General features: G+C 41.9%; 1 protein-coding gene across 1 annotated transcript in view; it reads right to left on the reverse strand.

The window, feature by feature from the left end:
* Window positions 1-21,577, reverse strand: part of PIGL (phosphatidylinositol glycan anchor biosynthesis class L) — a gene marked incomplete at its 3' end in the record, with an annotated part of 63,306 nt that overhangs the window by 18,343 nt on the left and 23,386 nt on the right. The window contains exon 3 of the mRNA XM_082008425.1: window positions 3,718-3,808. Coding sequence (XP_081864551.1) covers window positions 3,718-3,808 — 91 coding nt within the window. The remainder of the gene's footprint in view (window positions 1-3,717; window positions 3,809-21,577) is intronic.

The raw sequence follows: 21,577 nt of genomic DNA on the forward strand, positions 1-21,577 counted from the left end.
AAGAGGGAGTTCCCTCCCCACACCTGTTCTGAAATGGGAGCTGCTGCTGTTGGTGTTGCTGGGTTTTCTTCGGGTGACCTTGGTATTCAGGAAATGGAGCTTTCACTAGTGGAAGCCAGAGCAACAGCCAAGACAAACAGGTCCAGAAATCCCTTCCGGAGGGGGGAGAGCACAGAGGAAATTACTCAATTACTAGCAGAAGAGAAAACTCCTGAGAGGTCTGGAGTCCATGCTCCCTCTACACACCATGTGCACTGGAGGAAAAAACCACTTAAAGCTGTGGGTCTCCCTCACTTTCTGGCATCATCCAGTGCTTCAAACAGAGCACACATCTGCTCAAGTAGAATGGTGGGGATAGAAAGGTCCCCTTCCTTTTTAAGAAGGGCCATCCCATAAAACACCATAGCAAGCAACTCAATTTCTAACGGCGTTCCTCTGAGCATCATTTCCTAGGCCCAACCTACACTTGCAGAGGCCAGCGACATTCAAACCCCCTTTGAGTCTCTCGTGTGTTTGGAGGTGTCTCTTGTTGCTAGTAAATCAGAGAAGCTAAAGATTAAAAAGATGGACAACTGGTATAAAAAAGGAAAAATCTAATGATGATCAACATCCCAGTGTCCACTGGGTTTGAGCTGTGTGTAAATCATGCACCAGCCCTTGGAATGAAAGGTCCTGGGGGCCTCCCACATACCCTAAAGCACACCTGAGGAGGCTGCAACATAGGGGAGGAAGGGAGGGAAAGGGATGACAAAGTCTGTCCCAGCTCTGTTGCAAACTTCACATGCTGTACTGCAAATCTGGTGTTTGCAAAAACATTTAAAAATCCTCTACAAATATCACACAATAAAATGCTCCCAAATTTTAGGAGAGTGTGGAGACCAAGATCCAAAACATGAGAGCTGAACTCACCCTCTCAAATATAAGCTCCAACTTGAATGCCTTTTGTAGAAGGATCTGGCTTTCTAGGCTGATTTGGAGCTGACCCAAGACAATGGGACTCTTCCACAAACAGTTGCACAGATGATGTTTCCATCAATCCATAGCAGAAAGCAGCTTGTAAGAACGTGGTATTGCTGAATTCTGGTCTTGGCACTGCATCTGCCCCAAACACAGTCTGAATGTCACCTTCTAATCCAAGCTCTGCTATCACCAAACCTGAGAACGTGAAGAGTGGGATTTCATAACCTAGAACCTGCCTGGGGCTCATACAATACTACGTAACATATTTTTTACACACCGAATACTTTCTAACCTGGATCGACACAGACTAGCCTTGCCTGCCTCTCCCAGCAACACTGGCTTTTGCTTATAAATCCAGCAGGCAGGAAATAATGTCCAAAGCCTCTAAATTAGTTTTGGCTTTGAGTACACCAACTGTTAATTTCTGTGTCTGCACTATTTAATGTAGAGCTTCAATGAAATATGTCCCTGTAGCTCTCAAATAGATTGAGTTACTCATGGACTTCCAGGGCAATTGAAGAAATGAGTAACTATGCAATGGAACAAAACTATGCATAACATGGTGTGACTCCTTGCCTTGCAATCTTTCCTTTCAGACATGTTGGAATTGCAGCCTGCTTCTCCACTGCCAGATGACACATATGTTCTGTAAATAAAAGGTACCATTGTCTATGCTATCACTACAGGGAGAACTAAGGAAAGTTTTCCCACTGGGATAGCTAAAACAATACATGTCTTCCAATCACGTTAACTCATGCAGTTAGCTTGTTGTGTTTGAAACCTTGTTAGCTGACGTTTTGACCAGGCTCTTTTAACATGTTAAGCCAATTCTATCAATTTCAACATTATTGAAAAAGAGACTCAGTTTAACTTTCAAAACAAGGCCATTGTCTCAGGACAGCAGAGATGCTCCAAGAATGGCTAACAGATAGCAAGCTTTCAAGTTTTAAAATGCAGAATGTTGGACAAAGGTAATTAGGCACTTGCCTTGCTGTTGTTAGCAAACTAGGTCTGCTCCTAAATGAAAGGCATTATGGCAAACATCTGAAATCTGTGTCATTACTTGGGACACTTAAAATAATGTAAGTTTACAGAGCAGTTCATTACCACCATCCCTGAAAAGCTGCTTCAGCGGCCTTTGGTACTGCTGACATGTTCTGCTACAGTAATTTGTCATCACTGCTGCTCAGGGAAGTCCTGAGGGGAATGCAGTGGGCCCTGCTGCAGTGTTCCTCATTACTACAGCTATCCCCAACTCCCGCAGCACAGCAGGGAGAGTACCAGCGATTGTGCATGTTTCTTGCCTTGAAAATCCCGCACTTGATTTTTCAGCTCACGCTATGTTAATAGCAGCCTCCTGCCTCCCCCAGCATAAACAGCTCGAGTTTAATTTCCTCTGAGGCAAAGATCTAACCCTTTCCAACCACTTAGAAGAAGTTCTAGTGTTTTCAGAATTTCTACTGAGATTCTGGTGCACTTGTCCTAGTGCCTGTGAGAGTCACACACATTCAATATAAATCCTCTTGTGTTAGAAGCTTTCAGATTAGATTAAAACCTATCTATTCATAGGGCCAAAAGACACAAAAGGAGTCCACAAAAACTGCATTTGTCTCTGTGCACAGCAATAAATTTCATGGAAAATTAGCCTCAGAATCAATACAAAGTCGGATGCATGATGCTGGGTTTTGTGCTCATGGGGCTTTCATGCTACAGGAGATATGGTTTCTTGCTTTGTGAATTGCTGAAAGCCTTAACACTTTTGTGATTTTGCCCCTACTCAGTGTGTGACAGTGACATGCCTGATCACAGCAAGGTTCAACAGAAAAGAACAGAACACAATCTCTTCCATGCCCTTATTCCTGTTCTGTAGGGGAAAAAAACCAAAATCCAAACTATACCAGTGCTAGAAAATCTCCCCTATTTAATATTCTTCAATCCCGACCTATAACCCTGCTAATTTAGCTCTCTAACACATGCCTGCCAATGTTCTTTAAATCTAAGCCTAAACATAAGCCTAAATCCCAGATGTGCTCTCTTCATCAATGAAACCTAGCAACAGGGGTGAAATGGTTGCTTTAAAATGTAGAAAACATTTGACGAGTTAGTGAAGCAAAATTCCTCCACTGTTCATTTCTCACTGGGAAGCAAAGAAAGATCTCCAGAGAGCAAAGATGCATCCAAACTACACCATCATCCTTTTCCATATTTTTCAGTGGGGCAATTCTATTTGTTCTGAACTTCTAGCAGTTGTTCGGAGTGTTTGAAAGAGGGTCTGAATGACCATGTCTTAATTGTTAAGACATAGGAGCTGTACAAATACTTACAAAAAGTCTTAAACTACAAAACACAAAATTGCTTTCAGGTATCATTTTAGACCTGAAATTCAGCTGGGCTTATTCAGAGGGTCTTCTATAATTAATGAACCCCAAGATCTACTATAGTGAAACTTAGTAGTTCCCACAGAGTTTGCAGTTTTTAACCAGTTGAAGCTTTTACTTCAGTGAAGGTTGGTGGCACTACAACCCAAAAGAGGCTTCATAAGATTTAGCTAGAAAAATGGATAAACATTATAAAGCAAATATTTAAAGATTAGTAAGTATGCTTTCTCCCTCTCCTAGGCTACTTCACAGACAGTCCAGAAGCAAAATCCTAACTTTAAAGACTTCAAAGAAAGCTTTCAGAGGGAAGGAAAAAGCCTAGAACATTAGCTCAAAAGTAATGCAGAAATTGCCTACGCTGTAGAAAGTTTCACATTACCAGGTTGATGTCATTGGCTTCGATATGCTTGTGCACAAAGGTGGCGAGGAGCTGTGTGTCCCATTCAACAGCAGGATTATCTGGAAGATCCCTGAAAATGAGAAGTGCAATTAGTCACTTCACTGCTGAGAACTATAAAGACCATGCTAGAAAAGAGAGATCCTCTTATCAGAGAATGAAATCCAAGATAAATTTATTAACCATATAAAACCACTGAACCTTACGTAAGAGTCTTACAAGCTTGTATACTGGAGGGGTTGAAGGGGAAACAGCAGTTCCAGCACCCTCCTCATAGATTTGCCAATGTCTCCCTTTCGTCTTACCATTAAGGTAGACTTTCTGGCTGCTTTACTTTAAGCAACATCTATTTTGTTCAGTGATTCTTGTTCTCTACTCATCCCAACCAAATGTATTTCTCTCCTTATTTAAAACCCCTTTTAAAACACATTTTCCTGAAAGATTTTCCAGTCATAATCTACTAGTGAATTACATATGAAAAGTAACAAGCAAACTCCTGCTTTCATTTATACAGAAATAACCCATTAACCTCAACCAGAAGACAACAGGGCCATAATTATATTGCATGGATTTGATAGTAGTTCTTAATCTGTTTATTTTATGCTTTGCATACCAACTGGGCATGCAAAACATACTGTGACTGAATACTCTGCCTGGGTATTTTAGATTGCGGGCTCCTAGGGGCAGGGACCATGAGCCAAATGCAAAATAACACCAGGCAGCCAACAGAATGATTCCGTATTTACACAACTGAGAGCTGAATTTGACCCCCCAGTCATTATGTTTGAAAGATGCCAAGAAAACATTGCTTGCAAAGTTATAAAGGTTATTAGTAACAATAGGATAACACGCAGCTGCTAAAGACCAATAATGACATGTTAAGCTGGTCTTTTTCTCAGGCCTTTTCCGTCCTCTGATAATTGCTGTGAGGTGTTGTAGCAGAAAAGTGACTACACAGCCTTCTCACACAGACACATGGGTTTGGATCTGAACTGATCCAGCTGTTTGCTGCAGAGAGCAGGGGCACCACTTCCCAACACTCTTCGCGCCTTCCTGGCTCCCCAGACAGCAAGAACGATAACATCTGCAACAAAACAACAGGAAAGTGTCTCCTTGGCACGTTTCAAAGTAAAGCTCGGCCTGGGTCTTCATGAGAGGTCTTCTGGACACAAACTTTCCCACTGCTGTTAACAGTAGTAGTAGTAGAAAGAAGTGCCTAAAGTACAAACTGACTGTTAGCATTTTACCCATTGCGTTACATAGCCCTGCTCAGCACAGGCCAAAATAACATGCTGTTAGAAACCTCAGCAACAAAGGCAGGCATTTCTACATTAGTGTACACATCCTAGCTACAGTCCTGCTCAGCACAGGCCAAAATAACATGCTGTTAGAAACCTCAGCAACAAAGGCAGGCATTTCTACATTAGTGTACACATCCTAGCTACAGTCCCTGTAGCAGTATTACGAGCAACAGAAATTCCCTCTTGTATAGACAGCATCATTGCCTGATGTATAAAAGACATTTGAATTTCATCCTACCAAAGATTCTTCGGTATATCTGGTGCCTGTCTCATCAACTTAACAAACCTGCATCTCAACTGCTCAAGGCAAAAAACTTTCACATCTCATGTTTGAAGAGGAAGTCGCCCTGTTGACCCGAAAGGTATTACAAGTCCCACCATGGCACAGCAAGCTTTAAAAGGAGCACATTTTAAAAATATGCTTCAAGTAAAGCATCCCAAGCAACATGCACACTGAGCAGAGTCTAAGTGCAAGTCTAACAGTGCTTCAGTTGTTCAAAAGGTACCTTTGAGGTTATGTCAAGGCTTAATCAAATAATATTAAAGTAGTAAATTAGTCTAAAAGGAATTCTTCACTGGTCATTTGCAATGCAAATATCATCCCCCTTTTTGGAGAGGGGTTAAATGGAGCTGAAGAGTTGAAGAGTCCCATTAAAACAGGAGGGATGCTCCAACAACTGAGAGGTCAGAAAAAAAAGTAGGGCTTGGAATTTATGATGTCCAGGAGGCTTTGGTGTCACAGCCACTGCACTCAGCTTTATTGGGCTGTCTCCAAAAAGGCTGCTGGGTAGTAGAGCAGGTTTTAACTAGTTTAGTCAGATAAAGATCACCCTCGTTCAATGGAAATGAACAGCTGGAGGCAATGGTTTAGAATCCCTGGAAACAAAACAATCTGAAGGCATGAACAAATTAACTCCATGAACACTGAACTGATTAAGCAGGAATACTCTGCAAAAAAACCTGCTTCTACCCACTTACTGCTGCTTATGGAGAGACCACTCATTCCTCATAAGGAAAAGGAATTATTTTTCTTGGATAATATTTGTCAGGCACCAAAGACAGAGAAGCTGATCTTGCCAAACAAGACACACATGTACATAAGCACATTCATAACTCATTAATAGCCATGATGGGCCACTGCAGTATTCTTAGCTCATTCTGCAAACAAGAAAAGTGACACACAGGTTAAATGACATGTCTAAAGTCACCCAGGGAAGTCAGCAGCAGAACTGGCAATATATTAATCTACATTGCTCCAGTAAATTACTTTTTTTTTTTTTTTGGTAAAAGTTTGTATAATACTTTGTAAACTCAAAAATTTAAGCATTGCCGTGATAGTAGGGACCCAACTGAAAGCACAAGACCAATAACTTTCTGCCTGTGCTCTGAACATCAATAATTTGGGCCAGGTAAGGATGATAAGGTGACTAAGAAAACCAAGTTGATATACACCATATAGCAATGCACATTCTTACAGAAGGTTTCTACATGCCCTAGGAACTTTGTAGGGCCATACAAACTTTGAAAACCTCTATAGTTCACAAAATCATGTATTTAGTACAAATATTTTTCCTAGTATTTTCCTAATCAGTCCTCACCAAACCTGAAAAGTCCACTGACCTGCTGCATTATTGAAATAAGTTGCATTCATTGTGTTTTTACCTTCAGGACTTAATACCAGAAACATTCAGCATTTAAATGGTTAACTCCACACTGCCTTTCTGGCTAAGGCTGATAATGCCTCTGAGCTCAAGGTCGAAGGGCTGAGATAAAGGACTATAAAGGAGTGAAAATTAGCACATTCCCTGGAGCAGACCGGAGCTAGTCCCAGGAGACCCGGTTCCCCAGCCGCCCTCCCTGTCCTCTGCCCCAGAGAGCTCCTTGTTGCTGCCCGTCAGTCACTGCGACAGATCAAGACATAAATCCTGCGCTGGAGAAGCCTCCCAGCACATGCTGCTGGAGGGTGCTGGTGGGATGGGTAGAGGGGTTTGGTCACTTGGCCTCATTTCCACCAAAATATTACACCCTGGAAGTGATGTTTATGGGCATTCCACATGACTGATACTGAATGCAGGTGGCTGCTTGGATGCAGCCCTTGTTGACAAGGGAAAAATAGGGAGATGCATAGAAGCAGCAAAAAAAAAAAAAAAGCTTTTAATGGAATAAGGCTCCAGAAATGTTGTTTTCCCAGCTATTTTCAGTGAAAGCCATGCTGTGCACTGTACAGGGAATTTACAGCTGTGCCAAGCGATCTATAGACTGAATACAGAGAGAAACAGAGAATTATAGTGCTGCAGTTGCTGTAGTATGCAGTAGTGTCTGTCTCTGCTTACTGATTTCAGCAGGACCAGTCATGGGAAACATTGTTTTCTGAAAACAAAAATCTGTACCTTTCTATTTATCCATCCAGTGCTGGTAGTGAGAACCGGACAAGCCCCCTGGATTTCTCCTTCTCACCTCCTGGCTTTCCTCCTTGCCAAGCTCAGCAGACAGAGCAGACACTGGCATCTGCAGTTTCCCTTCCCAAGGTCTGCACAGGAAGAATAAGGTATATGTCCTGGACATCCTGGCCCAGGCCCCAGAGAGCTACAAGGGAGCTTGTAATGTGCAAATCACATCAGCACATTAAACAAAACCTCAATCTTCTGCAGATCTTGCACAGCAGTCTTATAGCTGGCTGAATGAAAGAAATGTTAAAAATCACTGCCTGATGCCAGTTCCTCTCCAGGCCTCCTCCTCTTGCCTGCTGTGGGCTGTGGAGCATAGCTCCTCTTATGCCTCAGCCTTGGCCGTTAAAACACCGTGCCTGTTGCCAGTAATGCTATCCCTGCCAGTAGCCTGGACAATTTTGTAGGGTCATCTTTCTAGGAAAGTTTGGGCTCAAGATGGCTAGATTCCGGTCATTTGGAAGGTCTCTTTTGGCCAAGATAGAGATTTAAAAACCTTCACAGAAATATATTGCCAAGTTACACTCTTCTTACATGATATACTGCTCAACCCCTGTCCAATTTTCCACTGCTCATCTTCCACAAATCTTTTAGCAACAGCCAGTGCAATGTACAATCTTCTTCCATAGCCTTCCATGGAATTTGTTCTGCTCGTGAACTAAGCTCGCATGACTGCTCTAAAGGTTAAGTTAAACTAAACAGTTAGTCTATGCGATGTCCACATGGTTTAAACAAACAGCAAATGGGCTGTCCTATATGGGACACTTGCAGTTAGAATAACCTTGACATCTGTCCCTCCTGAAATCTGTTGAATCGAGCAATCCTCAGGCCCCTGGGTGCATTATGAAGCAGTGCCTCTCGTTATGCGACAGGTACCCTGACGGGGACTGGCAAGCACCCTCTCTGCCTTGACACGAAGCTTTTATAGGTGGTAACGGCAAAGGGAGCGGAGTGGCAATAGAGCTCCTTCTGGAAGATGCTTAGGTCTCTGTGAATACATTCTGAGACACCAGAGTAAAACTTTCAAGATACTAATGTGATTTTCCATTCCACTACACAGCAAAAGGGTCAAGATGAAGGAGCTTTCCCATTCCTTATTGCCTTTTTATCCTGCAGCGCGACCTTAATCAATCCAAGGCTAGGGACCAGGAAACATTTTTGCATAATTTCTCCTCCTTATCCCTCCTCTCCCCAATGAATGATTTTACATTAAATCAGCACAAAGGTCGGTAGATTGATGGCGGATTACATAGGAAACAGGTGAACTGCTGTGCACTAGGTTCCCAGCTGAGAACAATGACCGCAATGTGTTTGTTGGAACAAAGGATGCCCTTTGTATAAAGTTAACTGTATGAAATGAACATCTGGGCAATTGAAACTGGATCAAAAAGCAAAAGATCCCACAGAACAAAATGACGTGAGTGCACAATTAGTGAAAAAGCCATGTGATGACTAGAGGCAATCAGTGACCTTTATATCATAGCATCAAAGTAATTGAAAAAACTGTGTAAACAGAAATTATTTCATGCTCTCTAAAGTAGAGCAGAGAATTCTTATTTTTGAGATTATGCTAAGATAAGTTAAGATAGGCTAGCCCTAGATCTTGAAGCAGAGCCTCTAAATCCTTACTTTAATAACTATTTATAAATTTCTCTTCCTATAATGGCCAATTACAGGCAGGAGGGGAATATTGCTGTTAGGCTGCATGTACATCTCTGATTCAATTGAAAAAAGCCCACTTAGGCAAATTATCAGCATCTTGCAACATCATGTTATACAGAGAACAGATGCTGTGTGCTTACTGGAATTTAACAATCTACAATTTAGGAGAGAAATGGACTAAACCAAGATGCTGACTGTCAAATGAAAAGCCACCTACGACAGAGAAGCTCAAGCTGAAATTTTTACACCAGCAGCTTCCTCTCTCTCCTCATAGTGAAGAAACCCAAGTTATTCTGAGATTGGTATTTTGAGATTGGAAATAAGAATCTTAGGTTTTGGTGTAAATAGAGGGTAAAGGAAGTGGTGAAAATGTCAGTGACTGGAGTATTAAAAATAAAATACACTTCCAATATTTCACAAAAGAAAAAAAAGCACAATGGACATAATCCTTTTCTCCCATCCTTAACTTCTGTAGTATGTAAGTTTGGATCTACTTTATACAAATTTCTAAGGTAAATTAAATAAGTTTAGATGCCAGGTTAGTGCTGATATCACTAATGTGGCCACATCAGGCTCAAGTCATGCGTAAAGGGAGAGAATACAGAGAGTACTCCATTCAGCTTGCTCAAAAGTACAGGCAAGCTGTGCAAGCTTCTCCACTGAGCTATGTAAAAACACAGTGCACCTCTGTCAGATAATATTCCAAGCATCTCCATAACTCCCCAAAGATAAATGGTAATTAGACCTCTAGGGAACAAACTTTTTGACTTGGGCATGATCGTGTTTCTGCTTGAGAAATAAGCATCCTTTGGGTTTAAATTCAGAGGAATTATTACAGAACACAGGACTGCTTGTTTGCAAAGACCTATCCAAATGTCCCTGTACTAATTTTTTTTAATTAATTATTGATGATTTCTCAGCAGAGTTTAATGTCTATTCACAGAGATGACACAATTGCTTATCATAATTTGAAATCTGGTATTCATTTGACGTCTGTGCCTCAGCGCCTTGTTGATAAATTACAGCACAAAGCTCTGTAGGAACAAGTTCATATTCAATGTCTTTAAACAAAAACAATTGATGGTGCCTTTCAAGAACAGAAATGCATAGAAACTACAGTGGCTAAAGCTAGTTTTAAAAAGTAACTTTTAAAAACTAGTTTGGATGGGGTATCCAGGCCCTCCTGTGTGAGACGGGAAACAAAATTCAGCTCAACTAATTCTGAACTGATCACTGATTTAGTCACAGCTTTCCTATCTTCCGCTCTTCACACCTGTGAAATGGAAATAATTATATGTTTACACCTATGGAAAGAAGTCTGAGATCCTTCTAAGAAAAGTATTATGTCTGTTATCTGATTTCTAGATCGAAATCTAAAACACACGTCTTGGCAATCCTAGGTAATAGGAAGCCCCCAAACCTGTCCTCTACTCCCTGCACTGTCTTCCCACAGAGTATGGAATCAAGTTCAACATCTTAGTCCTGACTTGAAGGCTTGGCCCCAAACATTTAAAAGACTGCATGAAGCTCCAAAATGATGGATACAGTGAACAGCTCTGCCTCTGTGGTGCAGAGGAACTCTGCAACAAGGATAACGTCTTCTCAAGCAGTTGGGACTTCCTGAGGGGCTGGTACCAAACAGTGAATGGACTCCCAAATCAAATGTCATCACAAACCGCTTTGCTTTCAGCTACAAATACCAGGAATACTGCTCAGAACATATCCTTTTTAGCAGAAACACAGCAATATTTAAAGTTTAAAATTCCCCAGATTCTCCAGAGCACATAAGAAAGCTGAGACATCTGGGCCAAATGTTATCCTAACAACGGAGACCCTGTTTGCTAAAACACATGACAGGGGTTTGGGTGTGTCACCTACTGGGCACCTTGCTTTGGTCATGTAGTGGCAAGGTATCACCATGCGATACTGCAGCTAAGGAACAGGATTTCTAGTAGGGTCACACTGGTGGAAAACAGGATTTCCAGCATATGTCTACAACTCCTTGTGTGATCCTTGGTCTCACATAGCAAATCACATCAGTGGCTGACACGCACTTAGTATGCAACAGTGCCCCAGTGCTGTCCTGCAAACATATAACCTGCAAGAGGAGAAAAAGACCTGGGAGTCACATGTGCAAGTGTCCCACTCCATGTGCGACACTCATGTTATTATTGTGCTGCTGGAACATGTTCAGGAACTAGTGTGAAGAACACATCAGAATCTTTGTAGTCATCATCACTGATTGATCAGCCACACAAGGCAATGAGCACCAAATACCATGGTGTCATGCACAGCTTTGAATTCAGCTGCCAGAGGAAGGAGGGGCCTCTAGTTCATTCACTCCAACCTACGCCAAAAAGCCCCAGCTTCAATTTAAGCAGATACCTGCAATGGGTTGTTTGCAAGAGCCACACAGTGGTATGGGGTGTATCAGGATCCCTGGTGAGACTGGTAGTAACAAAACAATTAAGTTAATGTCCTTAAAGAGAATTCTTTTAAAAATACAGCACTTTCCCCACCCCTTACCTTTCACCCTTGAGTTTGGTGCAGTGTTTCATGCCACATTCCCAACTTTCATTCATGTTTGAGTTGCATTCATTTTGCACATCCACTACATGCCAAGCCAAGGCCAGTTACAGCCCTTTATCCCTGACAGCCATTATGTGACCAGATTATGTGCCCATGGACAGAGTGGGGCCCACAGATCCCACATAAGTGAGACATTTTCAGTCAGCCACCATTTAGTGTGTTTCCAGCACAACCAGCAATTCCCAGCACTAGAGACTGTCCATAGCGACTTGCCAAGTGCTGGGCAAGAAGCCTCCCTTTCATTTTATAGAAGCTGGACTTCTGCGTGATCTATTGGGGACCATTAACAGAGTTCACTGAAAACATCAGTGAGAGGCCAGAGTTAATAGTCTCATGAGATTTGGGGCTGCCATGCTGAATTATGAGTCAGCAGCTCCTCCTCTGGCCCACTGAAATGTGGTTTTGGCAGCAGACAATAGTGCAGTGTGAAATAAAGTCAATTCCACTCACACCTCAGAGAGGTATGCAGGAAAGTAGACCATTAAAGCCCCCACCCAGTTTAGGAAAACAAGAATTCACCAAACTTTTTCTGAGTATCTGTTGGAAAAGTGCATTTCTGGTATTTGTCCCAAATGACTGACAAATAACAGATCTATTAGCAACATCTGGCAATCTCATCTGTAGACTAATGAGAGAAACACCTTCAAACATGCAATTGTCTGGCATCTTATGGCACAATTGCTGGACAAAGGTATATATGCAGCAGCACTTCAACACCTTCCTAAGGCCATGAAGACGTTTGATGGAAACGCTCAAGCAGAAAGCTTGAACAGCACACACAGCTACAGCAGTTGGTGGCCTTTGCGAATTATGCTCCACATTCCCAGAACAATCTGCTCTTATCTGTGTCAGCTCCCAGAGGAAGAATAAACTGACCACCAGAAAAGGTGGACTCGCCTCTAATAACATCTAGCTTCTCCTTGGGCTCAATTACTTACCACTTCAGCATGTTTTTGGCCACTCTGATATTTCTGACAATAACAGGGGAAGAACACAGACCACATTTCTCCAAAAGCACCATCTGTACTACAAGAAATGAGCATCATCAGGCCTATAAGAAATGATCGGGCAGTTCCCAGAATAGCTCTGTGCTTGCTTCCTCATTATTATTATTATTGGCTTTGCCATACTGCCTAGGAATTCATCTGGGGCCTGGCAGTTTAAGTTGTCCTGAGTGAGTACAAAAAACCTAACAATCCCATAATCAAAACTTATGTTTTAAAACTGAAATACAAATCACCATCAAAACCAGGATTCTAAGGAGCAGACCACAGACTCCACTTCTCCCTTACTAATTTCTTTTGTTTTGTAAAATGCTTTGTAAAAAAAGATCGGCAAAGCAGGGCAGAGCTTGGGATACTGTACACTAACCAATGCACCAGGAAGCCATGTCCTGGCACCACTGGTTCGAGGACAGACTTCCAGTTTCAAACTGCTGGGCAGGAGGTCTCACTCTCCTGGCAGAAGAGCAGTAAGCAGACAGGTAGAAGGCGAATGCTGTGTGTTCTTCCTAGCTAGGTTTTTACTACAGTACTGGCACATGAAGTTCCTGACATGCATCGTAATATGCCCAGGACTCCACAGTGGGAAGGGTACAAACCCAAGGGGAAGGAACAGAAAGTCTCTCATAGCAGCCAGCAAAATCCTTCTGAGGCAAATGACTGAAATACCACAACCTGTATATGCCAAATAAACCTAGCACCACTTCATCACAAGCCTAATATTCAATCTCTTTGCCTTGGAATGATAAATACGCCATACTGTATAGGCAAAAATGGCAGTTCTGATTCTGGCCCAGGTAAGTCATGGAGAACTTTGCCACGGACTTAATGGCATGGGCCAGACCCTCAAAGAGAAGGAAAGCCAAAAGCATAATCGCTCCTACCAAAGAGCAAGTTGGTCTACTCCTTGGTCTACTCCACGGAACAAATAAACTGCAGTCAGAAGCCTCAGGAGAAACCTTGTAGACAAATCAATCCCTCAGCCATTTAATTATCTAGGAGAAGAAAGCACAGAATAGTCACTTCATGGACATTTATATCTCGTGCCAAAACTTATGTAAATGCAGATGCAGCTTCAGCAGAGATCTCAAGAGGATTATGGCCTGATTCCAAATGCAGCTTCCCATGTCACAACATTCCAGCTTCCCTGTACCAATTTCATCCAAAAAGTGGTTTCCTGACGACTCAGCCTCCCACAACCAACCATCTCCTGCAATCCATTTGATCTACGCAATGATACGGGAGTGTTACTTCTTGAAGTCATGTGTACCCACCCTTTATAAGTCTGAGGTTCTGATGCCCTGAGCTCTCTAGCTCAGTGCAAATTTTATTACTACCATCAAATCACTTCCTTTTATAAGACAGCTTGTATCAAGAAGTTAAACACTTATATTAACTCTGAGCTTGATCCCACAAATTTTACGGACATGCAAAGTTTCTACTCATGCAAAGAATCCTCTTGCAGGCACTGTCTTGCCAGCCTGATTCACGTGAATGCCCCAATTACATGATTACATGAGCAAGCGCCAGGCCAGGCCCTGCTCGCTCTCTGCAGCCGGTGAAAACCCGCACCGGCTTCCACAGCAGCCCAGCCAGGAACTATGCTTGGAACTCAATTTGCAACAGCTAAGTGGGACTCGGCAACAATGAACAAAACGAGTACAAATGCAATGACCTTTATCGTTTAGCCTTCCTCTCCTCAGCGCTCTGATTTCATGCCAGCGTTATGCAATGGTTTTGCTATAGCAACAGCTGGGGTGATCGGCAGTAACCCCGCCGCTGCCTGCTCGGCCGCTGCTGCCGCAGGGCCGTGATGCAGCCACTGAACTTTGGCCCACTAGCGAGCCTCCCACTCGCCCGGCAGCGCTGCCGGCCTGTTTACACTACTCACATGACGGGCGAGAGGGAGGCTCCTGGCAGCCGCCAGCAGCCGGCCGGGTTTCTAGGACCAGGCCAAGACTGGCAGAGGCTGGAAACAATTAACTCTTGCGGGCAGGGGCTTCATGCTCTGGCAGCCGCCTGCAATGGCCCAGGAGAAAGGCCGCTCTACCCAGTCTGAGTGGTGCTTCGCCCTCCCAATGCCAGTGCAGAAAACCAAGCGGGATTAAGACCTTCAGCTGGGGTGGGGGTAAGGAAAGCAATAAGCTTTAAAGAAGGCAAAGCTATCCTTTTTTTGTAATGAGTAGCAGATGAGTGAGGATAATGAGCTGGGAACGTAATACCCTCATCAAGCACTGTGTGCTATGAATGTACCTGGGTTACTCCAGTGGCACAGAACTGCGCCGGTGCAGCCTCCCAGTCCTGAGCTCTGGAGCAAGTACCAGAGGCACAGGGAGTACCTTGGAGACAGGGAAGCTGTGCTCTACAGGTGCCTTGCTAAAACGGTTATTTAATCTTACAGCACAATCCCGTAAGAAGCTGCAGATTACCAACCTGCAGCCACGCTGTCAGTGTTTGAGCAGAACTGCTACTGCTTTAGCGCTTTCACAGCATTTATTTCCACGCATTAGCAGATGTTCATTAACTAACCCCGCTGTGAGGCTGATATGGGGAAGCAAGCAAGTAATAACCTCTGCATTTTATAATGAGAGAATTAAGAGCTCACATAACTCTCCCTAGAGAGCCCGAGGCAACAGAGCTGAGTCAGGGGCAGAGTCTGGAATGGAGCATGTGAGCTCACAGCATGGCTGCAGCCCAGCACTGCATCACCCACACTCGGTCCAGGAATATATTTTATTGCCTGGGGCAAATAACAATCCATTTTTCAACAGGCCCCTTATAGGTGCTCTGCAGAGCCTTGTATATTCCTGGGTATTTGGATTGAGCAGAAAACACATTAACAGTTGCAAATTATCCACCATTACACCAACATCATAGGAGCTGCTTAAAAGTACCCCCCAAAACCTGTCGATGACCGAAGTGTTGACCTCTGCATCACCTAATTGTGCTCTAGACTGCATTGGTATGACACAGCCCTGGATGACTGTTTCTACCAATATCCTTGGCCGCTTTTCCTTAGGTACTTGTTACTCAGGGGTAGTCTACATAAACTCATGTCTTGCCCTAAAATATTGCACTGCCCAATGAAACTTTGTTTTTCCCAGAAAGAGGTTGTATGGATTTCTTTTCTTTGCCATGATGACAAGATCATGGTAACAAGAACGGACCCTGCAGATACAGGACTGAAAAGCAGCCTATGTCTTGATATCAGAACTCCCTTCAATAGCTTTATCCACAGTTACACCTACATCCAAATATATATGTTTCATAAAAAACATTGAAAGGAAATTTGTTAGGTCTAGCTAAAAATCTAAGCACTGAAAAAGTTCAAATGAAATCAGTGACTCAGCCTCATTTTTCCAAAACAGCATCATTGCAATAAACTGTTCTCTGCCCCTTACTGGTAAGACCGGCTGAATTCTCTGATGTATGAGCTCTCCATGTAGAACTCCCATTCTAGCCTCAGTTTATTCGCACAACTTCTGCAAACCCCTTACCTCTCTTCCCCACAGATCAAAACTCTGTTTGCCAGTGTTTTATCTTGCAATATTATACAACGTCTTTTCCAAGGCAAACGATAAACCAGCCTTGGCAGCCCATTGTGTGACTACTTACAAGAATAAGAGAAATGCTGAGTATTTGGCTTATGAAACAGAAATACAGGAAGAAAATATTTATAACAATGCTACTGTTTAAATAAGAGACACCATAGTTTATTACAGATGTGACCCTTCCAAAACGAAGGGTTTAAATCTTGCTGATGTTATGTAATGCCACGAAGTAGAATGGACTTAATGAAGAGTACATCCAACTTAAATTGTGAATTGCCCCCTTTTGTGCCCTGCCATTTTGTACCCCAAAATAAGCACAAATTTTCCTTCTCTCAAGCATTGTTTGCCAGACTTTTTCAGTGCTCAGAAGATTTAAAAACCAATTTACAGGAAAACATTCACCCTTCATCTGAAAACAAACTGAACACTTACACACTTAATAAAATTCAGTTAAATATTAACTGTTAAAGAAGAGAAAATGGCACATAACTCAGACAAGATTTATTAAGCTTACAGTCACAAAAAATATCAAGAATGTAGAACATACATGCATGGAGGGAAGGCTATGTAATGAACTGAATTATTTCAATGCAAATAGTACTTGCAGAGAAATAGACTGCAACACAGAAATGTGAAAGTACTGAAATTACTGTATAAGGAGTATAGAGCTATAATGAGATAGTTAATATGTGACTTGTTAGAAGAGGGGGCATGACTTGTCATGGAACTGTAATCAAACTGTTTTCATTTAATGCTTCAGTTGGTACAGAAGGATCAGATAACAAAATATTCATGCCAAAACCCATTTCAGTTTCTAAAAAAGTATATCAGTTTCCTGCACTGCAGTAAAATATTTTTTTTCCTTTTAATCAAAACTGACTGAAGAAGCTATAGGAGGCGAAAGATGCTCGACGATGTCCAGCAGAGCATTCATTTCCCTTGTTCTTGATCTCTCATGCAACAAAACTGAGATTATGGGTCATAAAACACCATTCACATTTGCAAAATATAGTGTACACTAGAAAAAAAAGTGAATATGTGACAAATGAAAACATACACTTCCTATTTGCTTCATCAAGTTCTGTTTTCTCCTTTTTAAAAAGTTGGTGTTGCATCATCAAAACAGCTACGTTTCGTACAGACCAAGTTACCTAAAGTGCTCAAAATTGGCTTCAGTATCTCCACCAAGAGCAACAGTAAAACTCCATAAGAGAACTTGTAAATCCCATCTCACTACTTTGACATGTTATTCTGAGTATCTTTTACAATGTTTTACTCATTATAATGAAAATACCTATACATTTTTTTAACAATTTGTCAGCATTACTTACCTCCTAACAGAGTATCTTGTTCTATTCATAGTTGTTGTAACGTTGGGAATTCTGGATTGCTGGCACTCTTTGTTGGTGGGCTGGGTTCTCTTAAGCAAAATTCTTATTTGGTGGTGGGGTTACGTTAAATGTACTTCCAACCTAGCAACTGTCCCTTTAAGGAATTTATTCTTTTTAATAGTTTGCACTAATCTGAAGTAGCGCACCCCCCCAACTTCTAATTCAAGTTTACACTGGAACTGAAAAACTATATAATTTCATGTATACTGATTGAACTAAGGCCAAGGGGAATAAAACCATTTAGCTTTCAGATGAACTCAAAAGAAGAAAGGCTTTTTCAGCAATATAATTACAGAGCACAGATCTTCTAAGAGGAAACGAACTACAGGGATTTATATGATTAGACTTTTTTTCCCTTTTCCTTTTGAATGATATCTAGGGCTCTCCTTCACTCACTCCTTCCAGTCTAAAAGCATATAATGAAATTCTTAGAAGGCAGGATCTGGAACTGTGTCAGAGAAGTGTTTCAATGGGACACTGTTATGAGGTGGAATGCGTCAATGATTTTTTCATGAGGCCCAACAACCTTCTTTTACCTACCTGCAGCCCTAACACATTTCCTGAAACTGATGAAAGTTTTAAGTAATGCCTGTAACCCCTTACTAGTGCTTTCTTTTTCTGGCACGTTAGAGACATTACGGCTAAGCACATCCTGCACTGTTTGGAATCTTTATGTTGTTCCACCAGTCCAGCTTTGAGTATCTGATCCATCTCAGTTGTTGCTGCTGAGGAGACCTAAACAACATTTCCGCTATATCAAGAGCTTGTTTGTACAAGGAACTGAGGATCTGTTGCATCACATCATCTGTCCAACATCCAGATGAAGCTGGAGTAGGGAACTGTGAGCCATTTCATGCTGTCGCATTCAAATGCTGGCAACACTGTGGGTTGCAGCAGGCAATACTGAAGGGCAGTGACTAGTTTACTTAGTTGTCTTGGTAACATTGTGGTTGATGAGATCAGTGTGACTAAATCATTAGAAGCAGAAGGAAACAATTGCAACAAGTGGCAGAGCTAATTAATGTAGGTTCCATCACTAAATGGACGTTCTCAAACTTGTGTGTCTCATGTTCACAACCTTTGGCCTGCCTAAACATTCAAACAATTCTGACTGTGTAGATACCTGTGACAACCAAGTAACTTTCAACCATTTACTATGTACTATGTACCATGGATCTGTATATATTTATTACCTACACATTCCCTATGGGTCACAAGAAGCAATCAGGTTATAAACACCTATTTACACTGTGTCAATACTCTAGGATTTCTACTGACAGTCTGTTAGTTACAAGGTTCAATGTAAAGTGCATGTTTTACCTATTAAGTGTGTTTAAACCCATTTCCCTTAAAGCCTGTCTTTCTCTCCCTATACAATAATGCAGCTGTGGAGATCATCAGAGACACTACAACAAATGGTCCCCTGATGTAATCATAAGAGAGCTGGAGGAAGGGCATTTTCAGCATGAACCTTGACAGCAGAACCTGCTCCTGTTTAAGTCTAACTTGTTCTCCTAGGAGAAGCAGTATGACAGAAAGTTTTGCAGATATAATATTTATATGCATGGCTGTCAGTCCTAAATGTTGCTCCTTGTCCATATAATAATTATACCGAATGCCCAATGGAGATGTTTACTAAATTGAAATAAATAGAATCAATACAGACTTGAGTTCACTGCACTGTAACACTGCATGAATAAAACACACCTGATGGATACTCTTGGCTAGTATTCAACAGGGATTTGGTCATTGCTATTGCTATGCAAACTGCATTTTAAATGGTGTGCTAGCAGTTTAAAAATTCCATTTCTGTCTAACTTTTATCTGCTATTGTTACCAGTAACTCCCAGGATTCCTCAAATAGAAAGAGTTGCATATTTACCTCTGTCACACAGCACAAAGGAAGAAAAATAAACATTTCAGAAAATAGATGTGTACAGCCGTAAAACCATAACACTGCATAGGGATCTAGGGGATAGACATTATACAAAAATTACTCAACATATTTTTACAAGTTAACTTCAAATCATGTGCATTTCTTGTATGTATTTCTCCAACACCAGACCATCATTTTTTCATGCTGCCTGATGAACTGCTACAGTAAACCAGACTCCTGGACCTTCATTTGGTGTTGCAGTTTATATATCCTTTAGAGGATCTCACAAAATGACGCCAAACTTCTAAACATGGTCACTTCCTTTATCATCCCAAACAGACAAAGGTTGTTTCAGTTCACTGCTAAGGCACTGAAGCATGTACAGGTCTCATCTGATTACAGAGAGCCTGTAACGCCCTGAGGCAGTAGAGACTGTCAACACAGCTGTCCCTGTGTGCTAAGACAAATGTCCTGCTGGACAATCTCTGAATCAAAATGGAAACACATCTTCTGAAATGGATTAGAGTAAGGACGAGGATTGCAAATAGGCTAGGCAGCCAGGAAAGTTTATAAGGTATTATTAAAGGAGTTTCTATGGAGCTGTTACACAAAGTACCTTGACCCTGGTGCTGTTTTGCACGTTTAAGTATTCTTAAGTATTTTATTCCTCTTATACTTCTGCTAGCAACAGCTGACATCTAAATTAACATCTTCTGAGCCTATCTTGCTTTAGACACACAAGACCACACAGAGTATGTAAAAAGCTGGCAAAGAAGGGAGGTGCAGAGATCTGCATGCTAATGGCATAATTAGGTCTTGCAAGAAAAGCAGTCTTGCCGCATCAGCACGGAGCGGCTCTCACCCTCACCCATCCAGCTGAGGGGAAGGGCTAATTTATCTGGGCAGAGGGCTGTGTTAATGCAGCAGTGCTGCTCGGGGGACCCTCATGGGTTATCCCTGCCCAGCAATGCACATACTCCTCCTTCTCATCTCAGGGAGGACAATCCCTTTCAGAATTTCTCACAGCCTCTGATGAATAAGAGCTGAATAGAGAATGCTTTAATAAAAACGTGCCACTCTGAGAAATCTTTCATTGAAATATCTCCAAATCTTCTCTAAACATGTGACCCAGCAGACACCTTTGTCCACCCTTTGAAGTATAACAGACATTATACATGTAGTTGTATGGGGAAAATGTGACATGGAGAGGACAGAAAATCCTGGCACCACTGCAGCCAATGGCAAAAATTCTGTTCCTTACTGGAGCTCTGCGTAGGGACTTTTCTCTCCTGACACACTCTGTAGCAGCAGCAAACTGGCACGATCCTGTCTCCTAGTCTCTGTGACCACTGAACAAGACTACCTCATGAATTTAAATCCTGAGGGTTAAACATTCCCAAATAAATTACTGTTAATGCAGATCACTTTAAGGCCAAACTAGTCTGGGCTACATTGTTTAAACATTAAGTTCTGCAGGTTTACTTCTCTAATCTCTCTTTTTTTTTTTAATTAATTTTCTGGTCATCCGTGGCTTAGAAAATGATTGATTCAGTAGATATCTACCCCCACATCTGGGTTTTCTTTAAACAAAGTCACAAAAATGATGAAGTTTCTCCTACATAATACTTTATTGCTTCCTATGTCCATGCTTTTGGTGTTTTAATCATAAGTAGAGGCTCACACACTCACATCACAGCATGTACAGTGCAGTGGATAAACCAAAAAAACATTTTAACTTGAAGGTTTGCCCAGACATCTAATATCTTATCACAACAATCTGAAATTTTCTTTTGCTCTGAGTCACTGATAAAAAATTTACTTCAGGGAACTTTTGAAGGGCGGGGTGGGGGGGGAGGGGGTGGGAACAGACACATAAATCAGAATCTCTAAAAGCATTGGCAGGGAACATTTCCATTCCTATGCCTTGTCTCTCTCAGTTGGGCTGCTCAAATGGCCAGTGATTGTTTCTGACATTACAACAGTGGCTGCCTTACAGGCAAACTCAACGCCGTGATAAGGGCCCA

The sequence above is a fragment of the Phaethon aethereus genome, assembly GCF_964289735.1.
Source record: "Phaethon aethereus genome assembly, chromosome: 19".
Lineage (NCBI taxonomy): Eukaryota > Metazoa > Chordata > Aves > Phaethontiformes > Phaethontidae > Phaethon > Phaethon aethereus.